Source organism: Trachurus trachurus, assembly GCF_905171665.1.
Source record: "Trachurus trachurus genome assembly, chromosome: 19".
NCBI classification, from domain to species: Eukaryota; Metazoa; Chordata; class Actinopteri; order Carangiformes; family Carangidae; genus Trachurus; species Trachurus trachurus.
In genome coordinates this window covers 6,998,220-7,020,978 of record NC_139913.1, presented here as the reverse complement: position 1 = coordinate 7,020,978, position 22,759 = coordinate 6,998,220, and the positions used below count along the sequence as shown (strand labels likewise).

General features: G+C 40.3%; 1 protein-coding gene across 2 annotated transcripts in view; it reads right to left on the bottom strand.

Moving 5' to 3' along the window:
• Nucleotides 1-461: 461 nt before the first annotated feature.
• Nucleotides 462-22,759, bottom strand: part of adkb (adenosine kinase b) — a gene marked incomplete at its 5' end in the record, with an annotated part of 104,276 nt that continues 81,978 nt past the window's right edge. For both annotated transcript variants that reach the window (XM_083993761.1, XM_083993760.1), the window contains 4 exons: nucleotides 462-1,294; nucleotides 1,618-1,704; nucleotides 10,287-10,401; nucleotides 14,154-14,189. In XM_083993761.1, the coding sequence (XP_083849887.1) occupies nucleotides 1,170-1,294; nucleotides 1,618-1,704; nucleotides 10,287-10,401; nucleotides 14,154-14,189 (363 nt within the window). In that variant the 3' untranslated portion in view covers nucleotides 462-1,169. The remainder of the gene's footprint in view (nucleotides 1,295-1,617; nucleotides 1,705-10,286; nucleotides 10,402-14,153; nucleotides 14,190-22,759) is intronic.

Below are 22,759 nucleotides of genomic sequence, written 5' to 3'. Positions count from 1 at the left end.
CATCCTCTGTGCCCTTCATAATAGGGGGGTGTTGAGCTGTCCAAAAGTGATTAGCATGAGCGAGCCTCTGGCTGATTAAATAATGGGGAAATCCACAACCCTGTGTGTCATGACATTGTTTTGCATTTTGATTTTTTTTTGTGTGTGTGTGTGTGTCAATTTAGACAAATTTCAGCAGCACGTAACCAGAATATTACATGTTGAAAATGACTGTTTTTTCATCAGTTGTATCTCGATAGGATGAGTTAAATATCGTTTTTATTTGTACAATAACAAATAAACATTATTTCCAGTTTTGCCCTGTTAAAACTGTCATTTGTGGAAAATGGAAAGCCACTTACAATGGCACCCCATCCATGCTCTTTTTTTTGCAGTATTACAGGTAAATTATAAAGGAATATTCAACTGAAGATGAACTTTATTTTATAGTATACACAGACAACACTCAGCACCGACAGGCATGAAAATAAGTTCTAAAAGGTTTTTAGCTGTGAAGCTCCAAAGGAAGTGGCATGATTAGCAATTTATTGGTGTAGCATTAATAATTAGAAACATATTGAGCATAAGGATCAACAGCGTAGAAGCAGCAGTGATGTTTGAGAAGTTTCTATGGGCGTCTCAATGGCTAGTTTTGGCCTTGACTCTGGGTCATCATTACAATCGATTGGAACTCCATCATGACGGAGCAAGAAACGTTTTAGAGCCACATGTCCACAGAAACTTTTCAAACCTGTCCTGCAGGATAATCAGATCTTCAATACTATGATCCAAACTATCTGCAAATAAGTCATTAAATATACAACTTCCTGTAAAGCTTCAAAGTGAGTGTTTGGCTCAGTTGTGAAGAAACGATGAGACTAAAAAGTTTCCACCTTTCCTGCTTGTAGGTGCTGAGTTGTTGATACTCAAAAAAGTAGATTTTCAGTGGAATTCTCCTTTTACTGAGCGCATACTGTACTGTTTCCAACATTTGATACTAGTACGTTGTTATAATTGTATTAAAACATCTGAGCTGCTTATCTGAGCTTAACAAAATATCCAAGCTGCAGCACTTAGTCCCATGCAGTCAGTCACTGTAAATAGAAAAAAAATGTACAGAAAATCCTGAAGAAGCATACATATCCAAGTATCTGGTGGAAAAGACAAATGATCAGTGCTCCGATGATGCATCAGTGAAAGTCTGGCTTCTCTGGGAAGGTGCACCCGACCCGTCTGATGATGACGTTGGCGGCGTAGTGCCCGGCCCGGATACACTCCTCCAACGACTGGTCTTGGACCAAGGCAGAAAGAAATCCTGGGTAGACAAGAGGAGCAGAGGCCAAACCTGTGAGCATTCATCACCTCCAAAATAGTTTGGGGAGCAGTTAGTACTAATATGAGCCAGGTACTAATGGCTTCTGGAAAAAGGGACATCACTGTTTCATCCACAACAGGACCCAGATGATGACTGTTTTATGTGGTGCTATGATGAGCTCGTACAGAGTGAAAACAGCGGGCTAAATGTCACGCTCATATAATCTGGAGACATTACTGCGTTACATAGTTGACCAGAATCAAAGGTTAATTGGGAATGTACACAGAAGTCAAGCTGTGTGGAGAACAATTTTCATGCCGTACCTCCCACGAAGGCGTCGCCTGCACCATTAGTGTCCACAATATCATTCTGGTCGATGTCCAAAACAGGGAACATGGTCACCTTCTCACCTGTGGACAGGACACAGGAAGACTGTTAATCACAGATGAACATTAGCATTTTAATTTCATTTTTTTTACCCCCCAAAGTTTCGCTCATTATTTACTTGATTGTAATGTCATATTATCATAGCAATTTTGAACTTACACAGCATGGCTTTGTAATATCTGGTCATTTGATTTAAGCACTTTAGCATACAACGTAGGCTAAAATGGAAGATTGTGTTGTGCATATTTAATCTTCAGTGCCAGTTAAGGAATTCAAAGCTAGTCTTCAAGGAGGTCAACATGTAAAACTTTTAAACATCTAAATCTAAATTTGCCCAGTACTTTGGTTTATGTTTGTTGGCACACTAATATAATGAGCTATGTCATTGTGAGTGTTAGCATGCTGGTGTTAGCCTTTATTTCCAAGTTGTGAGACCAAGTGTGGTCAGAAAGAGCTGCTAGCATAGCTACAGCTATAAACTCAAACTATTTATTCAGAAATATTAAGTTGAAAGGACATAAAATGTAGAATAGCAGCTAATCGTAGCATCTGAGAAGCTAACACCAGTGAATGTGTGCTCTTTTTTTTCCTGAGTGATTTTTATTTATTTTGGTGAATACATTTTTGATGCAACTTTTTTTGTTTTGTCGTTTTGACATTTGTGTAAATAAATATGGTGCATTGTCCTGTACTGACTTTGAATAAATGAGCAAAAAGCAACAGATGATCAAATACAAAGAGTTCTCTGACAAATTAAAAACAATGCAAAAGTAGTTACTGTGACTCGTTCCAGTTCAAAACTAAATCCATTAAATGAGGGACTCTTATTATCTTCAGTGGATTATACTGCTTCAATTATCAGTAGCATATGCACTTCAAAGGGACTTCCAGTTTAAAGGAGAGAGGGGGGGTAGAGAAACAAAAATCTACCAGATGACAAAGTCTAGAGGTGTAGAGTGACATTTAATCAGCAACTTATGTCAGAACAATCTAAACCACTCACACAATCTTCAAACAATCCAAGGATCTGGTGCCGATGTGAACCTTCAAAAAGGTGCAGGAGACAAAAGACTGACATGTGGATAAAAGGAACATGAGGAGGCTGACAGACCTCTTATTGACAAAAAAAAAAGGTTGGGAGTTTAAGGAGAACATGAGAAAAAAAAATCAACAAAAAAGTTGTTTAATGAGGCTCCCTGCTAATCTAACAACGGTTCACAGAATATCTGAGCTGCAGATGAGACACCCCACCATACCAATCTTTGAATACATTTCTGCCCTCATCCTGCAGGGCAAAAGACACACAACCTAGAGCTGAGCATATGTTGAACACCTGATGTCAAAGAAAATTACTGTAATACACCAACTGTGAGCGAAACTCAAGTTGAGGTTGAAAATGACATCTCACAAGAGCAGAATGTGGATGCATTACAGGTCAGGTACTGAAGATTTATCAGATAAAGAGCTAGGTTGTGTTTCCATAAAGACACATTTTCTCTTTAAAGCAAAGCAGCTGATTGTCACTTTGATAATAAATTACAATAAGACAAGAATCCTTTTAGGATCAGCTAATTAGTAACATAACGACTTTGCTTAATTAATGCCACAGAGAAGCCTGAGAATCCTCCTCTCCCTTGAAATGATTAACCGCACATAAAAAAAATGTGCCAATAATAAATTCCAGTTCGTCAGTTACTCCACAGTTAAGGAACTCGAGTCGTTAGATCGGGTCGTGCTCACGCGATGCACTTTGCGGCTATAAAACCTGCATGCTACAACATCTGTAAGCTGCTGCACTTGTTCAGCACAGGTTCTTCTGCTGTTTATTATAGCCAAGGAGTTAAACGGAAACAACTGTGTGTAAATATGTTGACAGTAGCTAAAATAAAAACAGTTACTCTATCCGGTGCAGACCTAACAAAAAAGAGTGTTGTTTTAAGTAAGGCAGTTTGCAATCAGGTAACCTCTCACCTTAGGTTAACGCTCGTCTTTGTGATAACACTGCACCCAGAGGTGTCAGGTAGCAATTAACAGCTCTGTTTTTGGATTCTTCTTAAAAATCCTTGTCGAGCAGCACTTTTATTGTACTCTGTATTGTAATCTGGGATGATTGTATTGATGTTTTTAAAAGTCGCTATTTGACAAATTCAACTAGATGATATTTAAAAGATTTGTAATCTACATAATCCAACTTCCACCCAATTTATTAACTGTCGAAATTTCGTATAAACAAATTGACTGAAGCTCCAGCTATTTGGTCAGTTCTGAAATATCTCAGATTGCCATTTACAGACATTCATGGTCCCAGAGGATGGACTGTAATAACTCTGCTAACCCACTGACTTTTCATGCAGTGGCATCATCAGGCCACAATTAAACATTTGCCCTGTACTTAAGTTTGAGTTCTTATAATAAATTCCAATTAGACCCAGCTGTCCATTTTCCTCCTGGCAAATATTAGCATGCTAACATGTTGAACATTCAAACTGAATGTCAACATTTGAGCATGTTAGCATGCAATGTAATGTTACCCTATTTTAAAGGTACTGTAGCCCAGACTTTACAAAGCAAAGTAAAAAAAAACAAAAACAAAGATATTGCGTAATTCATTTCCTACAAATCTGTACAACATTCTCAATCTTTAACCCCGATTTGACCACAAATCAACATCACAGAACTCACAAAAACTCACAAAAAACTCTGAGATCTGGGAGACATGTGTCTGGGCTTGTACTCTGATGTTTTGGTCTTTTGAAAATGACAACAGAGAGATGTTTTTTCAAAAGCCTTTTGAACTGTTTGTAAAACATGCAGATGTGAACATGTGAATTTGAATTTCAGCACCTAAGAGACGCCCTCTTCACACTCCTGACTGATTAGTCCACTTTGGACTGCATGATGGTTGATGGCACCTCAATAAAAACAGCACGACAGAAATGGTATATTCCTCTTGCCTATTTATCACATTCAGTTTGCTCCCTAGCTGGGGGAAAGTTCACATAACCTCACTGATCCGAATTATTAGGTTTGACTGACATGTTAACTCGAGTTACAGGCCAACAATCCCCCAGCCATCTGTAACAAAGATCTCATTGGCAAAAATATGTCATGGAAATGGCAATGAAAAAAAAAAAACTCCTGCCAAAATAGTCTGACTCTGTTGTTGCTGGCTTGTACAATGTCTGAAAACATCACTTTACTGAACTCATTTCATATTTAACTGTACCGACATTGTCAATATTATTTTCAATGAATAAAACTTGGCTGTTTTTTTCATTAACATACAGTATTCTTCTTTCTTGGTTTGGCTAAATAAAAATGAGTGAAGCGACAGATTGGTGGTGAATACGTGGGAGTGTAGTATGGCTGTGCTTTGACAGGTAACCTGCAACAGCGGACAAAAAAAAAAAAAAACGTGAGAAGAAACTCAAAGGAATTCAAATACTTCCATGCAGTAAGCTATAATTGTGTGCTTTTGTTAATTCGCTCTTCATAATTCCCTCATTACAACTCTTGAACGGCGGTGATTAAACTTGAGAAATTCTTTCAACAGGCGTCTCTTTGAAATGAGTATCAATTAAGTCCTTTATTATTGACTATTCTTTTGAACAATGCCAATTCACAGCGCAACACTGACTGAGAAAATGCTCTTGTGTAGAAAAAGAGACTGTACATGCAAATAAGATGACCTCGCCTTTATTGGAAGATGAGCATATGGAGCGTTGTTTTGACACGCTTCACTTGGTGGCGTTCCAGCGCTCAATATTGTCGCTTTGACAGAAAACAGGTGGATCAAATAGTTGGCAGGTCATTAAAATAAACTTTGATTTACGCACACTTGATCATCTACACAAGTAAAAACAATTAATACATCGTTTTTTAAAAGCCAGAGCTGCCAAGTGGCTCAATTACACAACTATTTTTGCTAAAAGGCATAAGCGAAAAGTACTCGGCAGAGTTTAAGTACAACATCTTTGTGTGAGAAACTTGCCCGAGAATACTTCTCCTGGAACGTTTCCTGCTGCGTTTCAGCCAAACTCTGAGCCTTCGGAGAGGAAAACGTTACCGCTTTCTTGGCAACCGCGACAGGTTAGGAGCAAGTTGACATTCAATCTGCTTCCCTATCATAACCAGCATCTTTGTTCACAACTGAGTTAGAAAAAAAAAATACATATGCCTGTAATTACTGTAACCACAGGCAAAAGATCATCGCCAACCAATATCCTTTCAGAGAGACATGAAAGAAAACACTTCAGCGTGAGATGCCAAGGGAAAAGGAGGAGGTCTCCCTCTTAGCACAGGCTGTTAATTGACTTGTCTATTATGAGGTACAGAACATAAACATCCTGCGTTTTAAAGAGACTATTAAAATGTCTTTGAGTATTTCTTTAAATAATTCTGCAACATTTAGTTTAACTTTGTGACAAATTACCATATCTTTTAGGAAAACAAAACATAACAGGAAAGAGTTTTTTTTTGTCTTCTATCCAGTATTCACTTCTTTCTCTACCTCATTTGATTAACATGTATAGATCAGGTCCTCTTTTTTTCTAAGTTGAAATCTGCCTGCCTTGCCCCCTTGAGAGCTCTAAAACCCACAGAGAAGCCGAGTCAGGCTTTATCAAGTCCTTATCAGCGATTAGAGCGGCAACCCCTGCTGAATGATCGTTTATTAGATCTCCTCACCGTTAAGGTTCAGGGCACAATGATCTTAATTACTTCTTTAATGGGTGTATAAGCAAAAGCCCAGTGTAGTTCAGCAGTGTCAGTGGCAGCTAAATAAAGGGCCATTTCCTGTGCTCCCAGCTCTTAAAAGCCATGTTTGAAAGCAGTGGTGTGATGAAAGGCTCCAAATGAAGGGCAGTGGGGGGAAAAAAAGAAAGAAGAACAATAACAAATTGACATCTCTTTTTGGAGAATTATACCACGGGGGAAGGCATTCTCCCATCCTTAATCACTATAAAATGGTTTAACATGACATGCAGAGGCTGGCAAATGATCAAATCCTGACAGGAGGACAAATTGCAAACAAAATGAGAGATCAAGTTTATTAGAGCGCCGCCTCTGGGAAATGAAAATCTTTAATTCTCTTTTTACATTGACATTTATTTGGCTGGCATGAACGGTGATGTTCACACACACACATACCAATTCTGCTGCACCTACTACTGTAACTGCTCCTCTGTAATGATAGAACACTCAATGACATTTATCATGTTTGCCTTTGTAGATGACATCTGAAACACATTGTCTTTCATCCCGCCTGCATTCATCATGTATTTTATATAAAGTTCACTGCGGCGCGCTGCTCTGTCTTCATGCAGGAGCAATGAGAGGAGCAGGCAGGAATTATCCATCACCTCCAGCACAATGGATGGATCCCTGTTCTTTTTAACTGTTGGGCTTCTGCTTAAACACTTCTTTTCAAATTCTCATGAAAGGAAACTCACTTCCAGGAATTCCACTTTCATAATGAAAATTCAAATGAGCTTGTTCAGCTAAAATAAATGCTACTTATCATTTACAGACTTTCGCTTGAATCCTATTGCGATGATATAATCACATCACCCTCTTTTTACTAAATTCTGTGGCTTGAATTAATGATTCCAAGCAAGTCGGCCTCGGTTTTACAAGCCCCAAGCATTTCGTCTGATGTAATGCATGAGGAGCAGCACACACAAGTAGCAATATAAAGTGCAACAGAGCCACTGTGCCTATTGTCACCTTACGTAAGCCTATGCACAGGCAACTTCCACAGACTGTATTTAAATAAGCGCATAGCTTCTGTGACATCACATATACCCATACATACTGAGACGCTCTGCTTCACTCTCACCATCTTGGCAGTGCATTTACTCCCTACTAGTCCAAAAATGTGCAAAGAGGTGGACCGTGGGTGGAGCAGTGCTGGTTTGTAGCACACCTGTCACTCACAATAGCTTGGCCTAAATTATGCACAACTTTAAACCATAATAACATTTTAATGGGAGAGTTATTTAATATATAAATTAAAAACATTTTTTTTTGTACCAGGCTTTAAACATGGTTATTTTTGCCTATAAAGTTGGTCAATTTAAAGGTACAGTATATTGTGTAGGAATTAATTACTCCCATCTAGCGTTGCGGTTGTATATTGCAAGCAACTCAATCGTATTTTTCATGCTGCATTCACGTGAAATTGGGCAGACGGCAGACGGACAACAGCCGCTGCACGTAACGGCATAAACAAGCCTCTATGTAAACAAGTGGTCCGCTCCATTCCTCCTCAATGCGTTACCGCGGTGACTTTTCACAGACGCCACCTCGACCTGAGCCGACAGCTCCGGTGTCTCCGCTGAGTTTCCGTGGTTTCCTACCGTCACGCTGCCACTGAACGTAAAAACATGGCAACACGACATGGCAGCAGCACCGAGCTTACCCGCTCCATGTATGATATGAACGGCAAATTCAGAGCTTACCAGAACACTTCAGTTTGTTGATGGGGGGGATTACTGATGAATGAAAAACAGACTTTTGAATGAAATGATCGATTTTCATGAAAAGATAACAGGAGAAGTTACACAATGTCCCTTTAATACAGGACTCAATGGTGATTCACTCACTTTTGGAGCCAAGGTCAAGTGGTCATTCGAGGTACTGCAGGTTTTGTTGTTTCCATGTTAGCCTAATTTTTCAGCCGCAGGGGTATACATACATTATCGCAGTTTGAAGGGTGGTTCACCAATGTAGTTTTTTTCTTGCAGAGATGCACCAGTAAATCTGCAATTCTATTAAAATTTGTTATTCAGATTCACATATCCTGAATTTTACATCATGATTGCATGTGTGCGCGCAGTGTGACTGCTATGGATATACAACACAAGGTTTGTGTGTGTGTTGACTGGAGCACAATTAACTGCACGTCGATTTTCTTCTACTATTTAAATTGAGCATTATATAAAAATATCATTATCCACAGTGTTAATCTTGTATTATCATGTCATGTATTATATGTCATAGTATTTTTAGCCATGTCAGGCAGCTTTAATAAAGAAGAAAATAAAATGGCATTATGTTACACAGTGAATTAATATGATTTAAACCTGGATTAACATGTTTTGTTTTTGTTAGAGAAACAATCTCCGACACATTATCACCTTATATAAGCTGATATTGTGAACTGATTTTATGTTTTAGAGTCATGCTTTTGGCCACTTGATGCATTTAACTCCAACATTCACTCTCCTTTCAACCTGTTGTTCCTCTCCACCATCTCCTGAGGGAAATATCAGGCTCTTTATCAGCTGAATTCTCCACTATGTCTGCTTTGTCTGCTGTTTACTGCTGGACAGGTAGCTTACAGTGAGTTTATCCGAGCTTTATTGCTGAAAACAGCTGCCTACTGTGGTTGTAAATGGTGCTGATGAGAGTGAACCAGAAAAAATAAACTGTAAGGTTGTGGGGCTGTAAAAACCAAAACACTGCGTTAAGTGATGTGAAAAACCTCCGCAGAGCTGAGGACAACTGCTGAGTTGTGTAATAATTCTTAGTTCATCACTCCCTTTTCACATTACGCCTTGTTATTATACCCATTGTTTATATAAAAATATTGAGTACTCCCACTTTAACCTTTATTACACCAAGATAATCTCTGGAGAGCCCTGGTCAAAATGGCAGCACGGTTCGCAGGCAATAAAACCATCACAATATAAGAATATACAGAAAATTCCCATCATATTAATTATTGATTGTGTGTAATAACACCATCAATGTCGCACTGTACAAAGCTGCAGCTTGTAAATACTCTTGCCACCAGAACTGTATGAAATTGAGGACACTGGACACATGTGAAGACTGTGCCCTGTAGTGCTAACAGTCCTGCTGTAGCTGCAGTCCCCAGTGATGAGTGATATGTTGGAGTCTTTACCTGAGGCCATCTCTGCCTGTGCACGACTAGTCTGAACTGCAAGGGCAATGAGGAGAGGCACCCTGTGGCTGCAAACAAAGGCAAAGGCTCCCAGCAGTAATCGGAAACCATCATCTCTCCCTGCACCACTTCAACCTGCAACCACTGCTCAGTTACGATGACAGTGCCTTTTAATGTCCCACTAACATATATGCCCCTGTATCAAAGGAAATTGGACTGATTTGAAGACCGATTTTGTCAACCTCTCCCCAAGGTCGCTCTGGCAGCATTTTGCAGTGAAAAAAAAAGAAAAAAAAAGCCAGGATGTAAGAGATGAAGCATTAAAAATTGCTGAGGACTGGCCTGGAGTCTGTCCAAGACAAAGTTAGAAGTACTTCACAAATCAATGCCTGCTCTCTGCATCCCCCACACTTCTTTTATGCTCTGAAATGACAGAATGTAGTGCAAGCATTCTTTTTTTTTAACATCTGGTGTCAATATTGGAGGTTAACTTCAAAGAAATTACTGATAGCATTCGGCTCTCTTCAGTCAGCGATTGAGCATCTATTTAAGGCTGTGTTCTGCCGTTTTGAGATATGAGGTTTAAATGAAGGGTAAAGATGTCCAAAAGGGGCCAAAGTTGGGATTGCCTTGAGTGGTACTTAAGTGAAAGTATGTGCAGATAAGCCAAACAGAAATGGAAAACAAAAAATGGCCTACCGACAGTTGCAACAGTGTCGTCCTTGCCCTGAGTGAAGACCACCACTCGCTGCCTCTTTGCGTTCTCCTTAGGGAGGTTTTGGGTCTTTTTTGCGATCTCTGCGATGTCATCTGTCTGTAAAAAACAAAAAAACACAGAAACACAATCAGACCACTGGGTGAGTACTGTAGGTTTAATTGAATGACTGCATTATAGGGAACCAGGTGTGAGGAGTTTATTTAACAATCACACGTAGTGAATGAGAGAGGTCAGTTTTTTTTTCCCAGTCTGGCCAATGGATCAAGTGATAATGAAACCAGATGGGCAATGAAACCGTTTTGCAAAAAAAAAAAAAAAGATCAATAGAAGCGCTCGATGACGCTTCCTCGCAGTTACAGGCGAACTGCAAAGTATTAGAATGTCATATTACCTAAGTGAGATGAAAATAAGCGTGTGAAGATATGCTGTTGTCAGATAAAGCTACTTCTGCGAGCTGAGGGGATATGTGGTGCGTGTACTGTATCGTTCTCTTCCCCGAAACAGGCCATTTCTCCTCAGCATCTGCACAGAATGGATATTCTCGCCTGGAGACGACAGAACTCTCCAGAGTGCTTGCCTTTGATCATGAGAGGGATAAAAAAACCCACACCTGTCAGTGCTACTTTATTATTAACTCATCATGATGTACTATGAGCAGGTGCAATGTCTTTATCGCCATCTCACAGTGGGGTGGACTCTTGCTTTTCTGTAACACAGCACACACTGAGGAGCTTGTAGCATTAAGGGGTCGTCGATGCCTCCAGCTTTTGTATCAAAGCTAACACTGGAGCACCTTCGGGGTGAGCAAATACTGTGGTTATGGGAGTAATCAGAGAGATAGGCTTCCAGCCCAATACCACCAGCCACACTGGCTCACTCAAACCAATGAGCTTTTACACCTCTAAATGCTTCCCAAACGTCCTTTAATCAGCCCTGAGAGGTCCGGGGAGACCCTGGGCCGAGGAAAAATGGGTGTAACACTCTAAGTAAGTGCTAATGGTGAGGTTAATACAGAGGCTGTTAGCAAGCGACAGCGGAAAAAAAAAAAAAAAAAAAGGCAATTTGTCACTGTGACTGGATGTAACCACAAGCACTCCTCCAGACACTGAATGCAAAACCACACAAGGCTCCGGCACATCGTCACCCTTTGGTTTTATGTTCCCTGACATAAAAAAGGCGCTCTATTCTACTGAGGTTCTAAGGGCCAGAGGTGGCAGGGTTAGCATCATGGCTGTTGAGCAGGGCAAGCTACACACACACACACACACACATAGACACACAGACACACACACATATGGGCAACTTCCTGCTTCTAGCCTGGTAGAAACACACTGTACTTACCTGGCGGCTTCCTATGGCCAAATAATGCAGAGACATAACGTACGGCGTTGAGTGCAAAACAAATGAATCGACAAATGACATGGTCAATTTGGTTTACTGCTGACAAATGGCAATATTTACGATTGTGAGGCAATTGATCAGACATAAATCAACAAAGCGTGAAATATGAAAGCTTTACAAGGGTGTTAAATTGTGCTTCTGTGTTGAAGCCAGTGAGAAACTGATTGTCTGCACTGCAGGCTGCTTGAGACACACTGCCAGGGAAAGATTCAATTAGAGCTGCGATGCAGATAGTTCTTTGAGCATTTAAAGGAAACAGATCACAATCAGGCGAGTGTGTTCAGATCTGCTGATTGCTGTTTTGGAGAGGACAGGCTTTTTATCTTGTATTTAGACTGAAGAAGTGCTGCTGTCACTTTTGTTAGTCATCCATAATGTGATGATAACAGTGTTTTAGAATACATCCAAAGTGCATCATGCGGTGTTTTTGGAATCACAAATTGACAAGTGGGGTGCAGCTACAACAATATCCAATCACAGGCTGCGCCCCTTCCAGAAGGACCACACACTCCTGTGCATTAGGTTTGTGTGACAGTCGTTCTTTCTTTCTTTTTTGCTGTTTTTTTCCAGATGTAATGCAATAAAGTCTGTTTGAACTACAGCTGGATGACATTGCTCAGCTTTTGTTTAGTGCCTTGTAATCGAATCGTTTTACTGATGATTTGATTAAAGTATAATTTTAGACATCTCTGAGTGACTGATTGTGGAGGATGTTGTCAAAAAAGAGTCAACTCTTGTTTGTACAAATGTGGGATTGTGTTTGATGTTTGAACAAATGGAATTTCACATGAATTCGATTTGACACACAAAAAACAACAACCACTTACTGGAAAATTTCGGGAGCTTTCAGCCACGTCTTGTGCGTAGTTTGCTCGGTTGCCATGGGGACGGTTCAATAATTTTCCACATAATTTCATTCGCGTGATAACAGGTTGTTGGATGTGATGCAAAAGACACATCTTTTAACTCTCTCCATCATAACTGAGCAAAACTCCAAAGCCATGTGATGTGTCTGAAAGCCCACAAAAAAATCCCAGTAAGTTAAAATTGAGTGGCAAATGTTTTTTTAAGATCAATAACTGTGATTTTTGATTCCTGTGCACATACACACATTTATCTATACGAGGTTTGGAATAATACCCTGACAAATATTGCATTGGGAGGACGTTTGAATAACATATGTCCTGAAATCCTATTTCCTGTTTTAAAGCAGGAGGCTATACTGTATGGCGGATTTATTGATATTTTTGAAGACTTGTCAGTGTACAGCTAAGATATGTGTGCCCGCTTGTGCGATGCAAGGAAAATTGTCATCAGAAAACGACAAGATGGGGGGAAAAAAACAACTGTGAAGAAAGCCTCTTTGAACTGCATCCATCTAGAAATGCAGAAAGTACAGTACACACCACCGATGTTATCTGAGAAATCACATTCATCCAATACAATTTTTGCAGAGTGTTCTGGCAAATCAGGTTGACATGGAAAATGTCAAAGAATTGTAACTACTAGGAGAGTCTACACTTTGCCCTTTGTGGTTTTTTTTTTTTTTTTTTCTCATTTGAGCCCCCCCCCCCCCTTTCCGCCTGCCCCCCCTTCCTTTTTCCTGCCTTCATCCCTACTCCTCTCTTAAACCTGTCACTGCCATCAGGATTGCATTTCTATTCCAGTCACGTTGATCACACCGTTAGTGATTCTGGATGACAATTATTCACACAGAGCAGAGCCATATTCAAGGCAGCTCTACCTTTGAAAGAGAGAAGGCACTTAAAATACCTGAGCCCATTTTGAAAAAAACTCACACACACATACACACACTGGCTATTTGTGTTTTTGATTTCACATTTAAATAGCAGGGTGAGGAATATGCAAAAAAAAAAAAAAAAAACAGGAAAGAAAATAGAGCAAGGGTGCATCCATTTCGCACTTACAAGGCAGCCCTGCTTATACATAGTGTATATTCTATGGGGTAACGAGCACTGTAATTTTCATTTTCATAATATAAAACCACAGGTGGCTGTAATTTGGTTATTTAAAGACTACAGTGTGTTTTTAGTGTGGTGTAATGCTATAGCAGTGAAGAGAAGACATACAGTATCATCCCTGAGTGCAATGAAGATAATGAGGAGGCTTTTTAACCAGGCAACCTGATGAGCCCCGAGCCTGCAGAGAAAGGCTTGAAACCATGCCCAACTTCTCAGCTTCCCAAGAGGCTTTTCAAAATTCAATAAATAACATCTGTAGGCGATGTTGGGTGCAGACCTAGCAGAGTGCGTCATAACAGAGAGCTGGCTGAACAAAGAAACCATGACGACTGCCAGGTTTCCATAGCAACTGCTGCAAGGCCTGGAGAGTATAATAGCACATCAATCACTGTCCAAAAAGAACTTCATTATCAGCAAAAATAAACCTTTAGGATCTGTTTAGTGTGCAATTGCTGGTCAACTCACCTCAAAGCCCAGCTCTTTGGCAAATGTGGCCGCCTCCTGGAAAAGATTTAAAAAAAAACACACACACACATAGACACACAAATGAGTGGTTAATTACAGAGTCACAAACAGAGCAGAATGTCACACTCTAGACATGGAGGTAAAGCCATCTCGCCTCACACCGCTCCTCACATGTGAGGCCGTGTCACTTGAGAATAAGTAACCCGAGTTAGTGTTGCTCCGCCAACTCCTGATTTAATAGGCATACAGCCCACCCATTTAATCTATTGCCCCACTTCATCTCATCTTACCATAGCAGCATGAGATAACACCACGTCAGCCTCCAGCCATGAAACCACTACTGAAACCATGAATATGTGCTGGAATGTGGGAATCCCCAACACTGCAGGTGTCCAGCACTGAACTATACAGTATGTTGCTGTAGCTTCCTAACAGGTGCACTGTAAAGGATGCAACTTTTTGCTTCTTTACAACACGTCATGCAAACTTGATATTTTTGCCAATATTATCAAATAATATATGACATTATTACCAAATACATGCTGTAGTTATATAATTTCATATCTATTTTTGTTTATAATTTCAAACAGCCATTGATTTCCACTGATTACTGAAAACCATGGATATTATAAGTAGACTTTTAAAATTTACTAGTTATCAGTTATCTGGGGTGAAGGTCAGTCAAATCTAAACCTGTCAGGTCAAAATATGTTTAAAAGGACAGTATGAGAAAAAAGCATATTGGTGTATTTCTGTAATAAAAATAAATGGAAATCAATGGATGCCCGGAAATGTAAAAAAAAAAAAAAAAAAAAAAAAAAAAAAAAAAATATATATATATATATATATATATATAAAACTGCACAGAAGTCATTTGGAAACAACCAACAAAAAAGCACAAATTATTTGTTGTAAAGATGCTTTCAGACAAGTTTCAAGAGTCAGTGAGAAATTAGAAAGTAATACATCCTAAATCACTGTACAATGCATACATCTCATCATTTTCAGCATAAACGTGTCTTAAGTGTGGTTACACAATTAATAAATGTTCCTACGTGGTAATGTTCAAGAGTTTCCTAATTGATTTTCTCATCAAAAGAAATGAGGAGAAACAGATGGAAGACAGTGGGTGTTTACAATGTTGTCATCATCCAAAAAAAGAAAATGATACTATACCAGTGCTTTTGGGCTCTCATACAGGACAGACATGAACGAAACCAATGGATGCTTGGAATAGCAGGGGGAATTACTACGTCCAAATATCTAAACCTCACCCATGTTAGTTTGAAATGTGGTTAGCCGTGATGCGCAGTGATCTGATTTGCAGTAAATAGGCCAAAACCAGCGGTACGCTCCTTTAACTGACGACAGAAGCTGTTGCTTGTCAGGTCAGAACGATGCCACAAATCATGAGAGACAACCCCTCGTGCACTAAATTCACTTCTGACCCCAGACGGGGCAATAAGTTGATGCTATGATTCTAAATAATCCAATTATGTGCAGGAGGGGGGCTGGTGTTTGAGTGACCTTGGGGAGAGGTTGACAACCTGGTCCTCAAACAGAAGGGGAGGAGATGACATGGAACAATAAGGTTACTGGTCCCTGGAGGAAACAGCCTCATGGCTCTCTGCCTTGGATCAACATCACACAGCACCGGCAATATGTCAGTTCATCACCCTCCCCTCCTTCTCCAGCACACACAGAGGGGTGAGAGGCTAGTCAATTAGCCACTGTATAGTCAAGGAGGGGGGTTTCATAATGAGTAAAGGTGTGTAGTCTCTCTCTTCTCTTTCCCCTCCCCTGCTTTGCCTCTTCAATCCATCGAGGGCTTATAGGTCTCACATTTGTTTTCATTTATTTACAACCACATATTGACTTTTCCCTGCTCAGGAACGCTCCGTCACAGACGAGGCACGAGGCATCTCGCAGGGACACGAGCAGCTTAGAAAAATGTCTTGTCAAAACAGTGATATTTCATCTCATAACATTTAAAAAAGAGACACATGAATGAAGGCTGGAATAACGATGGTGCCGTCGAGCCGCGCATGCCTCTATCTCACCCTCCGTCTCTCTCTAGTTAGCAGCTATAATATTTGTGAGAAAAGCTTTGAGAGAGAGAGAGAGAGTGGGTGTTAGAAGAAAAGATAATTGAAGCAATGTCTACGAGCCACATGTGTACAGTGTAATCCCTTTTAGGAATTTATTAATTTCTATGAGCTGTTATGGATGCCAACATCAAAAATATTTGGTATTAGAAGCTCAGCTAAACCTAATGTATTGGTATGATAAATAGTGTAAGGTGGTAAATATGCAATTACCGAGACTACACGAGCAGGCCAATAAAAATGAAATGATAGGCAATAAAAGTCACTGCTCCTTAAGGGGCTTATAGCATTACTATTCAAAAATCTTGTGTTTCGGGCTGTGTGTGTTTCACATTTGACGTGGTGCTGTTTTGGTATGTTGTGGGAGACGGTTTTTCGAATGACGGCCCATGTGCTTCTACAGCTGTCGCAACAATGACAAGTGCTTCGAGTGACATCTGGGCAAAAATCCTCCTCGTGCTCAAAAAAAGCATCTCGTTTGTTCGGAGATTGCTGTGATTGCATACTCGCCTTTGATGGTTCCGAAAGGAGAGAGGACTGTTGCAGATTTCGGGGGGGCCAGTAAGTTCTCCTCCCTCTCCTCCTCGGGCAAACAAGGTAAAAGATAACAAGGCGGGCTGAGTGCATGAGCCCGCTGCAGCCATAGTTAGTATAAAGCTATCAGAATGTGTGAGATGTTACTGCTGTCAGAGGCTTAAACAGTCAAAGGGATATTTTTAGAGAGCTTAAGCTAATAATCCAGAGCCCAGTCGGAGGGGGGGGGGGGGGGGGGGGGAGTCTACAATTTCTTGCCAAGCAAAATGAAAGCGGAAATACACACTTCACGCAAAGGGCAGTTTTCAAAGCTTCACACTTTGTTTTCCTTGACACTATAAGTGACAGGAGCCTAGCAGGCCTGCTTTAAAGACAGTCTGTGCAGACACAGTGTGCTGTTATTCTGGGTGAAGTTATCCGTGCTGTTTTCTTCTTTTTTTAATGAGCCTAAAACGCTGAATCTGCATTCAGTATTTATCTAATACCTTCTCATGAATAGAAGAGTCAAGACGGCAGTGAGCGTTCTGGAAGGAAAGATGTTTTTTTTTGTTTTTCTTTTTCTCATAGATAATGTGAGTTGACTTGTGGTTGGGGAACTTCTCACCCAGTTGAATCAACAGTTCAAACTAAGAGGAACACTGTTATAATGTACAAAAAACAAACAAACATGAGGAATGAACTCAACTACAACTCCCAAAGAGAACTGTGGTTAAAAACATTCACTATCGTGGTTAAAGGGGAACTATGCAAGTCCATTTTTATGTCTGCTGTTTTGCTAACCTTCTTCCTGGCCATGTGCATTTGTTTTCAACAAAGCCGTCGAGAAAGCAATCCACGGAGCAGTGGATAACATATGTTATATATCATATACGATGTTACAACGTGTATATTTGTGAAGTCTTATCTGTCATAAACAAGACATTATGGGGTGTCGCAGTGCAGCTGAGATGACAGCTGGGAACCCAGGTCGGAGGAGATGATCTTGCAGGGTTGGTTTTCAGCGAAGAGACACTAAGTGAAAGGCAGAAAGCCTCCATTCTCCTTCGTAACAGGTTTCAAGTCATTTATTTAACCATCACGATCACGCCAAAGCTGTTCAATTACTAAGGTAAAGGTAAAAATCCTGCATAGTTCCTCTTTAAAACCTGGTAGATCGTCCTCCTAATTTCACTACTACCACTACTTTCATGGTATGGGTCAATCCATTTGTTTTTGAAACTGAAAACACAACACAAGTAAATTACCCTGTTCCTAGCTACCAAGCTAATGCTAGTTCAGCAATAATTCTCTTTTTAGCTCTGTTGTTGGTCTCAGCCAACTGAGGAAAATATTTCATCTGTCTTATTAGCTGCTCCACTACATTGACACACAAGCTAATTTTATACCTCTGTAATATTGGGTCTGTGGTTGTATTGTACTTTGGGCTTTTAGAGCTTTTTCACTGAAGATGGCTGCCTGCTGCACTATGAAAGCTTGTGCGAGTGAATAAAAATGAACTGAGCAAGAAAAAAAAATTACTATAAAAGCTCCACAGAGATAAGGGAAACTAAATAGTTGGGTGATATATATATATTTTTTTATTTAAGACAGACCTATTACTAGATTATTTTTGAATCAAAATGGACATATTACAGATACATTAAAGGCTTTATACATGAAGTAAGACTGTTAAGCTATTGTTCAATTATACCATGCTGCTTTGTTGGGGAATGTCGATGTCACAGGAAAATTTGAAATGCAAATTTACAGTGGCTAAAAATACTTTCAGTACAACTGGGCCTGTTGATTTTATTACTCTGGATCTCCAGTCATAACATTTGTTGCACGTTTACATTGTAGATAAGGACGGCAAAAAGATATGATATTAAGAAACCATAGAAGTTAAGGGCTCTCATGAAAAAAAACTGAAAAAATCACCAGGAACAAACCAAAGCAAGCATTTACTTTTGTCTCCTCTGTGTAACAAGTTGTTGAGCATATGTCACAGCAGGAGTGAGAGTTGGGCGGGAAAAAAAAATCCAATTTCAGTGTTTCCCAAAGAATCTAAATCAAAGAGCAAACCTCAGTGCTAAGGTTAATAAAAGTTGATGAGCTGAAAAGCGTAACTCCCTCAGGCCATTCAGAAAATAGGCATTTGCTTGACCGTGTTAGCCCAAGCTGATGCCGAGGCAGAAATTGAATTGTATTGTATGGTACATTGTGTGTGCGTGTGTGTATATGTGTTGGGAGGAGGTGATTGTCAGTACTGAGCAGGGTATAGCCCTGATAAGTTATTTACAACAACACCCCCTGTTTTCTTCTTCCTTTCTGGGCATTTCAATAAGAGCTCATTTCAAAGACATGAGTGTTTTCAGCCTCGAACCATTGTGGGAGAAAACCAACTTTAACCATTGTAGAAATCTTGTGTTTTTTTTAAACTGGTTTAGTCGTCACACTGTGAAAACCAGAGGAGAACAAATTATTAGGTCTGGATAGATCAGCTGGAAATGACAAATTACTTACTGTAGAAACCTTTTAAACTAAACTGAGCATGACTGGGTCACGACACCTCAAATAATTCAGCAAATTATCACTACTTACAGATATATATAACAATGGCATATGACATTTTCCGCCTTCCCTGAATGCGAGCGTATGACATCACTGAGGCGAGTCAGACAGCTTTTCATAAATGCCCAGTAAAAACAACATCTGGCATTCAACTCAAGCATTTCCAGCCAGATTACTGCAGCATACATTACAGGGGGGGGTTGGAAAATGAATAACTGATCGAGGCGATGGCATCAGTGGGGGTTGTAAGCGCCCTTGAATTGGCCTCGGGGTCACAAACATGACTCCTCCTGGATGTCAGGACGTCAGCCCCCAGCGTGAGTCCAGGTGCCGCTGAACAGGAAGCTGCCACCTCCGTGATGATGCGTGGGCCGATAACGACCGCGGGTGATTATCAATACGATCGGGGCGAGATGATAGCGCCTCACTCACGCTGAGTGGAAGGCAAGGCAGCGCCGCCTGCTACTGTGCAGGACAGATTAGGAGGAATAAATCACCTGTACCGAGCCCTCCTAAAGCTCCCAGGAGAATGTAGCAATCCTGCTCAAGCATGACATGTCACAAACATGAGGGTAAACACACACGCAGGAATAACACACTCCAGCGAGGCAGGAGTCGCTTTTTTTTACTGCCTCTGGGAATTTACTCAACAGCTACTGATGGAATTTCACTTTAGTTTTTTACCGAGCCATTAAGTGGCATGTTTCATCTCTACCTAGTTATTTTCTTACATTAGGGTGCAGATCGCACGGTTTTAATATGCACATCAGTTTTTGTGTTAGTGACAGATTTACATCTGCGGCGCACAGACAGTTTAGCTGGATTCCTAACTAGGGCTTCCTCTAAACTCCCAAATGCATTACCTCAAATTTGTCTTCCTCTCAAAGTTGTGAAAAATCACTTACACAAAACACCTGCTAGCAATTGTGATTTTTTTTTTTTGCAAAATAACTCCATTATTTCCACCTATGCTTTATGCAACTCGGTCCACTGTTCACCAGATGGCATATTGTTGTGAGATGGAGCATTTTACATTTGCAATAGCTTCTGCAGTGCAGAAGATGGTATTAATTTTCTACTTCAGTCAAATCTGTGCTTGCCTGAAGCTATGTTCATTATATAATGTAAACTGCATCTGCTTAGAAATGAGCCTTGTTTGATCACTTCTTTTTTTTTTTTAAATTTCCAATCTAAATCCATTTCAACTGAGTATCTGTTGACCTGATAATCACATTCAATTAAATTACTCATATGTCGTTTCCCTGTCAGTACAGCTTCACGATGCATCGCTTACACTACACCTACATTACAATTAAACGTGTTTGATGGCCGTATGGCTCGACATTAAGGGAACATAGTTTGCATGTTTTCCTATGATGATTTGTTTAGTGTGTTGTTGTGTTTTGTTTTCTGTGGGGAAGAGGCGTGCCCGTGTGGATGTGCTGCGGTAGGATTTGGACAGGATTTGAACAGCCTCTCTTCATCTTCATGAGCAAAATAGTTTAGTTCATTCGTAGTTTCCGACTGACAGCAGCTCTTTAGAGGTTTTGGTTCACCTGCAAAATGCCACAGAAGTACTGTAGATGGAAAATGACTGTTGCTCGCTGTCATATCTCTAGTTAAGTCTGCTGTCTGCTGTTCATTTCTTTCTTTGTATTCTGTGGTTAAGTCATTCTCGACACTGCAGCTGTAGTTCTTTAAGGGAATGCAATGGAGCATTTTTTAAAAGCTGGCAAACAGATTGGAAAAACCTCAGGATTAGCGGAATAAAGGCCAATTCTGATTCTGCTCTTCGATTCAGAATAACCATATTTAGAGAATTTGCTTCAGACATGAAGTTGATAAACAAGTATTTGACATTTACTCAGAATTAGCAGCGTTAAATTATGCCAATTAATTACTGTAGCTCTGCGTAAGTGGAAAATGTCAAATAGAACCAGGATCAAGGAAATAATCAAAATAAATTCTATTTCGACAGGATTTGTCCAAACTTGAAAGGAGGTGCAGAGTCGACCTGAGCTTTCATGTGACCAATTTCAACAGTGCCCATGCCTGCCAATCCATTACACACCTCTAGCAACAGCCTCTGCTCTCATCTGACTGAGTCTGCCTACAAGGGCAGGGGAGAGGTCTCTCTGCAAGCCCACAGGGACAGCAGCAGCACCTACAGCACAGGTCCAAAGGTTAAACAATCGGAAACATGTGCAGTACATAAATATCTCCGCTGATAGCGATCTCAGCTCGGGAGAAGCAGGGTTTGCATAAGGGGCTTAGAACAGAGGATGTAACCTCAGATAGAGCAGGAGGGAGCGGGCAGGCATTCAGCCGGTCTGGTGGGGCTAATGGAAGCCGTGGCAGCAGCAGTAGCAGCTTTGTGCTGGGGGGAGTTAGTTATCAGACTGATGGCCTTATCAGCACTAAGGGCCTCTATCACACATCTCACCTCTGGGCTCTAACAAGGGGTCAGTGAGCGACGTCAAACTACCAGAGACTGGCTATCTCACAAGAACAACAGTGGATGAAGGAAAAGTGGAGGATGAACTGCTTTGCTCAACAAGCAGAGCTCATGCTGCAGCTTTTTTTTTTATCCAGTTCTTACAACTCTTACTCCACTCAGACATCCACATTTAAGAATTTTGAGATTTTCAAGATTAATTTTGTATCATAAAAGTGTTATCTCCTGCTTATATCATGAACGCAGTTATCCTGACTCAACTTGACTAAAACCCTCTTGCTAGTTTGGGGTCAAAAAGTGATCAGGAAAATGCAATTAGGGCTGCCAGACTTCTTTGAATAATTTATCTGAGGAAATATGAGCTGCTGACACGACTGAGAGCTCATTTTGTTCTCAAGTGAAGTTTTACTTTTGCTCCAGTAAGTTTTTTTTTTATTGATTGTCTGGAAGCTTGTTTGGTCAAGGTCCACCTGATTGAATTTTACAGGAATCCAGGACTTCAACAAGTTAGAAGATTATTGTTTCTTAGTCGAGCATAAGAAAGCAGCTGAAACGCCGTTTTTTGATTCCAGCTCTTTGGGGCACATTTTCAGGGTCAATACATCGAATTGTCTAAAAATTTAAGCGATAGAAATAATGTGTTTGGGTGAAACAGTAAATTAGGCAGCCATGGAGCTTCACTTCTCCGAATGCCCTCCAGTCATAAACCTGCTGCTGACGGCCTTGAAGATGTATTTTCTTAATCACTGATGAGATCCTACATAAGCACGTTATTTTCAGCCAAATTAATAATAACATCCTGAGTTTTTTTTTTTCACACGAGAGACTCGCGTATTTGTGTGCTCTTCTCGCTGGGTTTCAAGTGGGAAGAAAAAGGTGATGCCGGGTTATTTCCACACATCAGTCAGAAATCCAACAACACTTTGAGCTACGTTCTCGTGCCGCAAATGAATCCAGTCTGA